This window comes from Limulus polyphemus, unplaced genomic scaffold (assembly GCF_000517525.1).
Source record: "Limulus polyphemus unplaced genomic scaffold, Limulus_polyphemus-2.1.2 Scaffold2765, whole genome shotgun sequence".
Classification (NCBI taxonomy): domain Eukaryota; kingdom Metazoa; phylum Arthropoda; class Merostomata; order Xiphosura; family Limulidae; genus Limulus; species Limulus polyphemus.
This window is the reverse complement of record NW_013668375.1, coordinates 117,161-127,264: the sequence shown is the minus strand read 5'-3', so window position 1 is coordinate 127,264 and position 10,104 is coordinate 117,161. Positions and strand designations below refer to the sequence as shown.

General features: G+C 33.0%; 1 protein-coding gene across 1 annotated transcript in view; it reads right to left on the bottom strand.

Annotated features, from left to right (window-relative positions):
- The window catches only part of LOC106467848 (protein canopy homolog 2-like), a 30,189-nt gene extending 21,107 nt beyond the window's left edge, over positions 1-9,082 (bottom strand). Inside the window, exons 1-2 of the mRNA XM_022396049.1 lie at positions 8,985-9,082; positions 2,886-3,004 (exon numbers count right to left, since the gene is read on the bottom strand). Of these exons, the coding sequence (XP_022251757.1) occupies positions 2,886-2,982 (97 nt within the window). The 5' untranslated portion in view covers positions 2,983-3,004; positions 8,985-9,082. The remainder of the gene's footprint in view (positions 1-2,885; positions 3,005-8,984) is intronic.
- Positions 9,083-10,104: the final 1,022 nt, after the last annotated feature.

The window sequence follows — 10,104 nt, the reverse complement described above, 5'->3', positions numbered from 1 at the left end:
TGTGTGTGTGTGTGTGTGTGTGTGTGTGTGTGTGTGTTACAAACAGGAGTGATAGTTTAGTGATTTTCCACTTTCTGTAGCTCAGACTGTCATTATCCAAACTACAGGATCCTTACTTCACATACTGAATTTCAAAGCAATCCATTAAGAAATACACAAGATATCAAATCACCAATTTTGATTGCATTTTTTCCTTTTTTTTTTCACACCAACTTTAACTTTTTTTCACAAACTTTATTAAATAGAAAAACATACTTAATTCTAGGATTTTTTTTTCAAATTTGTTACATAGATAGATCTTTACAACTTACAATTAGGTATCAAATTTGGTCTAAATATAAGCTACACATGCAAAGTTATTCAACAAAAACTGTTCAGTTTTGACCAAATTTTTGTGCATGCCTACATAGAAAGTCAAATGAGATATCAGTCTAACATTTTTACTACAGCTTCACCTAAGAATAAAAGTGGACACTTTTTAAGTTTTTTGCCTTTTGGATTAAATACAGTTGATTTAATGCAGATAAACTATAGGGTGAAAGTATATGCAGATACATAAGTATTGGTTAGGCCAAGCAAACTAGATTAGCAGTTTCTAGCTCATGTTTTTAAAAGAATCATACAGGTGGGCAGTTATTATTCATTACCAATTTTTGGAAACAAATTAGCTAAATTTTACTAAATTATCCTAATTAAAGAGCTTTTAGTATCACATGATATTAGCTTAAGCAATTAGCATAATTAATGATGCTTGATACAGTTGTACCATGTACATGCAGGTAATGTCAAGAAGCTGTTAATATATATTCCGTGGTGTTACTATATAGAAGTTATTAACACTGTTTTAGAGATGAAAAACTACCACCATATATTTTAAAGGATGTGGCTGGTGCTGTAAAGGTCTGTTCCGAATAATAAAACTACAATCCTAAAGCTAATTTTTGTTACTATCGAGTGTTACTTTCTTATCTGGTGTGGTTTCTTGGTGTGTATTGACAAAAAGTCATGATATTTAATTATAAACACCTTAAGGTGTGAAAAAAAAGGTGTGGCCAACAAAGGATTCAGTGTGTGATTTAAAGGAATGAAATCAAAATTGGTGGCCAAACTGGAAGCTACACTTAAAGCATTGATAAGAATTTTACAGCAACTGTTCATTTATTAGCTAATTTTTTTGTTCAACTTGGAGCATGTTGGTGGATAAACAAAAATGTGCAGCCTAGCTATCTTTTGTGTCCACTAAAGTGAATTGAAACCCAGATTCTAGCATTGCAAGTCCACAAACTCATCACATTCCCACAGGGGGAATGAAAAGCCAACAGACTAAAAGAAGGTGCAGGAAAAAGTGAATCTAAACTCTCTCTGTAAGGTCAAGGATCGCCCTCAATTTCAGCCTCAGGGACCTCTGGAGGAACACCACAGAACCAGATATATGTCTCCATCTCACTACGAATAACATCACTTAAAGTCTCAACAGAGAGTTACTCTTCCCCCCCCCCCCAAAAAAAATATTGTTGGTCAACACTAGACATCAAAAGTGGGATAGGAGGGACCTGATTTGCCTCTGTGTCTGAAATAATAATCTGGGAATTCATACCATAAATTGGCTTGCCAATCAGAAATTTGTTTGTTTTTTTTACAAAAATCAACAAGTTACCACGGAGAACATTCAAAGTATCTCCGAACAATCGTAGTACTGGAAATTGATAAAATCATCTGAATGAGCTACTTATATATAGCACCAGGACAGAGGGTGCATTGACGTAGATCGAGTGTCATGAGACAAATATTGGCAAGAGCAATTAAGTGGGGTATAAAAGACTGTAGAAAGCAAGAAAAAATCAGACCAATGCTTAGATGGGAAAAGGAGGAAATCCTGGTAGTCGAGTAATAGCTATAAGTGTGAAAAGAAGTAAGTATGTCTTGCAATTACTTTTAATATTTAGCCACTATAATTTATGGAAATTTCTAGTAACAAGTTTAATTACCCATAATCTTAATATTGTAAGTATCAGATTTAGTATCAAATTTGTGCCTTTAAAATGTAATGTTTTCCATAATTTGAGACAATAAATATATATTATTTTCCTGTATATTTACAAAAAAAACTGAAAATGGCATAAAAGAAAAATAATAAGTAGAACCCCAAACTTCATTAACACTTTTTTTATGCACGTTTTGTTACAACGGTTGAACAAAAAAAATAGAAACACTTGCTCAAAAATGTGCCCTTCTTTCCAAGATGTTAAATGGACTAGATCATCAGCTAATTAATTTGACATTCCAATGGACTCTTATACAGATGATTTGTATTACTTAAAATATGGAAAAGAAATGAATGTTAACTGACTTTTAAAAAGGACAGATTGTAAGAGCCTGATTTACTAGTGCTTTTATGATCCAAACTGAACAATTTCTTAACTTGTACAGGGATCTATTAAAGACTATTACAGCATAAAAATTAACCTCAACAGGTAAATTTAGCAGTAGTTAGTAGAATATCTTAAGTAAATAAGACTGTAGTGCTTTATGTCATCAACAATTGAAAATTAATTCCTCAGTATACCTTTACGAACATGCAGATACCCCTATTACAAATATCTGAAGCAGTTCTAGTAATCAAAAGATGGAACCATGTGTTAAGCCGCTTTCATTGGGTGTTTTTGCTTCTTGTGTTGGACTTCTAACACTTTTAAAAGTAATTATATAAAGTTGAAAACTGAACATTTAAAACAGTTTTCAAGTAAAACCTTTTATCTTTATAGAAATAATTTTGTACATAGCCTAATGTTTGCTATGTATATCCTTGACTATTAAAATTAAACTTATAATTGCTTTAGATTTCTTCACCATACTTAAATAAGTTTAAGTTAAATAATTTTTACCTAGACATTTTATTTCTTGGCTTGCTAATGTTTTACTTCTGAAGAAATAGACCAGCAGAACTTCTAACAGCAAAAGTTTCATATGACTTCTCACCATTTTTCCAATCTATTAAAGTGACCTATAATAGGAAAAAATAAGAACACAAGAATGAGCAAAGTGAAAATAGCCTATTCAGTGCTGTGATGTCATCCTTCCAACCACAGCTACCATTCAACCTAAATTATTAAAGTCAAAAATAAGTTAACTACATATATGTGTCAGACTAAAAGTAAGTTACAAATTAATGAAATCACACTAATATAGCACAAACTGATTAGAAGCTACCTCAAAAGAGCACATCAACAGTTTCTGATAGTTCTCTATCACATTTTAAACCTCTTAAAATTTCCTATACAGGTAATATGAAACAAAAAATATGAACATATTTTGAGAATGAACAGTTGGTGATTATTTTTGCTCATCTTACTTTTAACAACCAAGTTCTTATATAATTCCCAATCATATCATTCCTGTCAAAAAAATCTAAATTTTAAAAAATTGAATCAAGACAATTCTAGTTTGTATCATGCTCCTAATTTTTAAACTTCTGTTTATAGGTAAATTTTTTTAAGCCAATTATAATTTTAGCAATCCAATTTCTATGCTCTTTCAAGCAACTTTTCTTTTCTGGTTGCATACAGTTCTCAAATGAATACCCAGAATTACTTACTTTGAGTTGAGTGTGCTGGGACAGCCTGAAACTCAACAGTTTCTTGTTTCCATAATGCTAGCTACAAAGTGGAACATTTTCAACTTGTTCATTGTCTGATCTTGAATATCTTTTTCAGGATTTTTCAATTTGCCAAGTGAGAACTTGAAATTAATGCTAGCAAACTAGTAATTGATGGTTGATGTTACAGTTTTACTATTAACATTTGGAAGGCACTAGAAAAATTGCTAGTACACATTTCAGAACACAAATGTAACTTTCAATAATAAAATAGTTTTAAGTATAGAATGGCTGTCACCAATTTTCACCAACATCAAGTATCTTTTTTCCATTTCAGAAAAATTAAAACAAAAAATAGTTTTACATGTAATTAAAATGAATTTTTGGCATTTGAAAGAAAGAACATGACAAAGATTTTACACAGATCAATATGGAATATATATAGATTTATTAGCATTTAATATAAAGTAATTATGACATAATAAAAAGCAATTTTTGAGAAGAACAGTGTTGGTGCTAGTAACAGTTCCAAATTTGCCACTGGGAAAAATAACTAACAACCATTTGCTAGTACCTTCAAAAGTTAAGGTCTAAGCTTGTAAGTTTTAAAAAATGTACCAAAATTTCATTATATTGATGTAAGTATGCCACTTATAATGTCTATGACAAAGTTTACTACTCTGTCACAGTTTTTCGTATGTTAAACACCGACTCATCAAAATCATATTTTTTAATGTTCATTTCAGTTTGTTTGTTATGAATTTTGTGCAAACCTACATGAGGGCTATCTGGGCTAGCCATCCCTAATTTAGCAGTGTAAGACTAGAGAGAGGGTAGCTAGTCATCACCACCCACTGCCAACTTTTGGGCTACTCTTTTACCAACGCATAGTGGGATTGACCGTCACATTTTAATGCCTCCATGGCTGAAAGGGCGAGCATGTTTAGTGGGATGGGGATTCGAACATGCGACCCTCAGATTGCGAGTCGAGCACCCTAACCACCTGGCCATGGTACAGCTGCATTGTAGCACGCAAATGAGCAATTGACAATCCTCCACCAATAGGAGTGTGACACATCCTCCTAGCACAGCTAACTCCCTCTATACTGCAGAGCACAATCTTCACTTCAAGACTAAGCAAAAAAAAAGGTGCACTGGAAGTGGGAAGTATCTATTGGAAATGCATTTCCAGTATTGGAAAATGTTAACTTCCAATACAGTACCATAGGTCCCCTCACATGACAGCTAGAATCCCACACTGAAAAAGTTGAGGAACTAGTGCAAAAGTTACCTAGATGAGTACTCTTCAGGAGGTGTCCAAAGAGAACGTTTGGAGTGCAATACCCTAAGATATAATGGCACACTCGTGGGAGACTGCACCATACATGTACCAGGGTATACTCTTTGCCCACTGTAAAGATGTGTGTCACTAATTCAAGTAGAAAAGACACATGTCCAATCATTAAACAAACACACCTGATGGTGTAGAGTGGCTAGGTCCCGTCAGACTATATTTAGTGGATCAACTCCAGTCCAAAACCAGGTGGCATTGGAATGTGCCTTCCGGTCTATGGTAAATAGAGGGCCCCTACCAACTGCATGTGCGAGGACTTATGTTGGCTGATCCTCCTGCACTGATCCAACACCAGACCACCCAGGAAACAACTTCCAGGTGGCAGTAGGATGAGGGAAAGCCAGTCAGAAAGGTGAACTGCATGAGGTGGATTCATCCAGTCAAAACCAGGTGGCTATTACCAACTCATGGACTATCGTGAGTAAAGCAGTGTTGGGATTGCTTCCCATCCCTCTGGTTCCAGTTGAATAACTGGCCTGCTTTTCAAGATAGGGTTTTTGTGGTCACTTATTGCACAGTCTTAAGGTATGTTCCTCTGGACTCCCCACTTCATTGTCTTCCCCCCTCTTCTAGTGGAGTGAGTCCTTGCCATTTACCAGTTCCTAGCCGTAAGGGTGGTGGACCATGGAGGTTTCTTCCAGAGTGTGACCACTTCCACTGAGTGGAGAGTAAGTAGTGAGTATTCTCTTCCCTCTAGAAGACAAATACACAATTCTGGAACAGACCTTATTTACGAAGCAATATACCATGTGGAACCCTTGATCTTGTGGAACACCCCATCTCATCAGTGAGTATTATAGACCTTTAGGGAAGCACATACCCTTTAAATGTAAAAAAATATCACAATATATTTTTTTGCATATTTTGAATTATTAACCCCTTTACCTTCAAATGCCTAGTGTAAAAAAAGACTTAGCTAAATTAAAAACCCATAAAAAGTGTGAAAAATAAAAAGTTTTCCATTTAAATGCCTTTATTTACATTCTGTTTCCATGGCAATGTGATCCAAAATGTTGTTTTTCTTCTTGTTTTGAAGAACTTTTAGCCAATTTGTCTGTAATTCCGCTGCTTATCACAAAAGCAGAAAGGTTGAAAATACAAAGTTGTTGAAGTAAATTACTTCAAGAAGTCTCAGCAAAAACAAACACGTCTTAGCACGACTGTGCTGAGGAAAAAATGAGGATTTTTGCACATAAATGTAGAGGAAGCATTTGCACAGAGAGTTGTGTTACACTCCTAACGATGGAGGGTTTTGCTGCATCATACATCATTATACACTAATGCAAATTCACGTTTCACATGAATTTTAAGTGGGAGTTTCACAAAGCTGGTAGAATGTAAATCTCTAAGGCAGAATAATGTGAAATCAGAGGAAAATAATAAATCTGTGCACAAAGGTGAATCGTCATATTGGAACCAAGCATAAAGGTGAATCATCGTATTGGAACCAAGCACAAAGGTGAATCATCGTATTGGAACCAAGCACAAAGGTGAATCGTTGTATTGGAACCAAGCACAAAGGTGAATCGTTGTACTGGAACCAAGCACAAAGGTGAATCGTTGTACTGGAACCAATCACAAAGGTGAATCATCGTATTGGAACCAAGCACAAAGATGAATCGTCGTATTGGAACCAAGCACAAAGGTGAATCATCGTATTGGAACCAAATTATGATAAACCAAATGCATAATCTTGTACTTACTATAATTAAATATCATTTGCTAAATATTTTCAAATTAAACATATCCAAGATAATTGACAATTATGATAAATTTAATGCAATTGTGTGGATTTGTTGAAAAATAGAAAACTGTGGTATTCATACTTATTTTCTTTGCTTTGTCTTTAATAACATATAGGCTACTTGGTCCTTCAAGTCTATCCCTGTGCATCCCATTTGAGAAAAAGTAAAAAACACAAATCTATCTATTATTTTCCACCAAATTATTGATTCCTCTTTCAAACTTGTCTAGTTGAGAGCTGGCTCAATTACTCCTGATAGTAATTCATTCCTTAAACCAATCACTCTGTTAGAAAAACAAAACAATCTTAACTACAGCCTAACCTATGTTTTCCAAATATTTAACTTGTGTCCATTCGCCCTTTTGTTTTCAGAATATATCACAAAGAAATCAGAAGCTTCTATCTTATTGTCTCCCCATATAGTCTTATAAGCTTCAACAGAATTTTTCTCACTTCAGAACAACTGTCCTTTAACTTCCTGGACATTTCTTACCACCCCCTTTACAAACAAAAGTAACATTATCAACTTTCCAGCTCTCAAGCACCTGCCCACTGTCTGTTAACATACAAAATATTAAATACCAGATATACAAGCCTCTCTCCTCCATTTTCAGTAAACCAAGTAATGGGAAAAATTCTAGTCTGATAAATCAAAATAATTTCATCAAATATGCTATCATAAATGAAAGTCAACATGGATTCACCAATGGTAAATCTTTCTTTGACTCAGTAATGTTTTTCAAGGATATACCTGTTTTCTCTATGAAAGAAAAGGGTTTGGACTTGCTGTACATAGACTTTCAAAAAGCTTCGTTTATAGGTCACACAAAAGTTTAGTTAAGGAAATCCTAATAATGAGAGTTGGGTAAAGCGTTCTAAGTTATATTGTGAAGTGTTGGATGGGAGAAAGCAAAAGTTGTATAATAAACTAAAAATGCCACTACAATCAAGGTCAAGCAAAAACTATTTTTTAAAATATAACACAAATCCAAAATAAAACTTTCAAACAACTATAACACAAATTTTATCAGTTACAAAAAAAAACACTTAGTAAACCCTGGCTGGCTAGGACTAGGTACAAAGGTTAATAATCAATGCAAAATAAATCTCAATGTAATTAATTTTAAGAAATATTTAAGGAATTAGTAAAAGAACCAGATAAATAATAAACCTTTCGAACTATATCTCATGAACTAATTTTCCAGATCAAAGAAGGCTTTTTATTTAGTGGTTAGACCATGAGGTTACATATCACGTGACTAGCTATTATCATAATTCTACATAATAGTTCACACCATTAATATCTGTACATCACAATTAAGGGAAGCTGTTGTCAGTTTCATAACATATACATATTCTAAATCAAAGTGTCTTAGATAGAAGGTGAGTTAGTGTGTTAATATAGCTAAAAATTCATGGCTGAACTAAATAAAAGGAATAATAAATGAATGGTAAACAAAACCATAAGAAAATAAAAGTAGAATTTGCTATCTCATTTTCTTCTCAATATGATAAAGATTCTGACTTCTTTGTGCTTTAAGAGGATAATTAGATGAGAGGAGAAAAGTTTAAGACACACTAAGCCCCATTTAAGACATTTCTATTTTTATAACAAAGTGATTGACTTATTAGAACAAGTTGCCTTTGGCAGTAGTGGAGGCTTGCACTTTACAAGAGTTTTAGAGAACTTAAAGTCCTCTTTAATAATAAAGGATGTGTTTAAACTTTTATTTTTTCTGTGTAATGAAAATCTTGAAGTACTAAATGTTCTCTTAGCCATATACTATATTCACTGTTTCAGGGAACATTTTCAATGTTTTCACACCTCTACACATAACCTACACTAATGTAACAGATTGGACATCACTAAACCTCGATTTTTAATATGTGGACCTAGACTGTTTCTACAGTAGCATAGTGTTATTAATTATTATATTTGATATTATTACTAGTGTTAGAGTCAGCTAAGTCTAGGTATGTGGTACCTTATACATCTAGTAGTAATACTCAGCCTAGTATTAGTAATACTAATAGTAATACTCAGCCTAGTATCAGTAATACTAATAATAGAAGGACTCGTGAATTGAAATACGTAACTTAGGTATTCAGGATTGTTTGTAAATTGGACAAATTTCTTGTACTGCTGTAGCCTATTGAGTGTTACTATTACTGTTGGTATTAGTCTGCAAAGTCTTAACTATAATTAAGTAAAGTTTAAACTCGGTGATTATAAGTCATTCAATTACTAATAACAAAAAAACAAATTAAAAACCAAAAATATTTTCACTTACAAAATCGTTATAACTGAAGTATTAAATATATACAACATACATCCAAAACGAACGTCCACAACTACCCCCTTCTACAATAATAATAATACAGTTCTATTACACGTGTCGTGTAATACACTAAACACGTCATCAGCTCTATCTACCAAAAATATTCTTATTTTGTTTATACCTGTAGTTAATATTTTTCAATTATTGTAAGATATCTATAACACACATTTCAATACATTATAAAACATAATAATTAAACTACTTTTATCATTGTTGTTAACGAGCTTAGTCTTGTTAATTTTATTTGTTTGATGGATCATAAAATCTTAAAAATTCCATATTTGAATGCAAAAATATTTATGGATCAACAGCATGCAAGGATATAACTGTTATTTGTTTTAAAATTAACCTTTGTTTAGTGTGATTGTATCTACAATATGCACTAAACTAACGTAAAACATACTTATGGTTTGATTAGATAAGTTGATATTTTATTTTAGCATATATTAATCCTTTCATTCGATGTAACGGCAAGATTAAATATGATATTTATGTGGTCTAATGTATGAAAAAAATTTAAATTGTTTCGTGTGGAAGGAATTATAAAGAATGATATTCATAATAGTAATAATACAATTATTAAGTCGTTTCCACAAGTTAAGTTGCTGACTTTTCTTCTTTCTCGTTGTAAGAAGAGTTGTTTCTTTGGATACGCAAAGTAGTGACCATGATTGTCGGTATAAAGGAACTGTTAGTTTGTCACGATGTGATAAACTGAAAGACCCTGTGATACGAAAGCATATCATGGGTTCTATACTTTCTATAGTCATGTAGAAATATTCAAAATGTTTGATTATTTAGTGTCCGCACTGCCATGACAGCAAAACATGGTCCAGAAGGCTGCTAGCATTGCTTTTCTTTTCTTTTTTTTTTCTGGTTATTTTGTTCAATTTAGTAGGTGACGTCTCTTCTACCAACAAAAATGTTTTAGCATTAGATAAAGCATCCAGGTTAAATAGGTTAGAATTGAAATGTTATTTGCTGGTCTATTTTGTTGTTGACTGAAAGTAACAGCTGACCAATGTAAATATTGTTGCGTCAGTGAGTCACGTGACTACTATGACGCAACGTT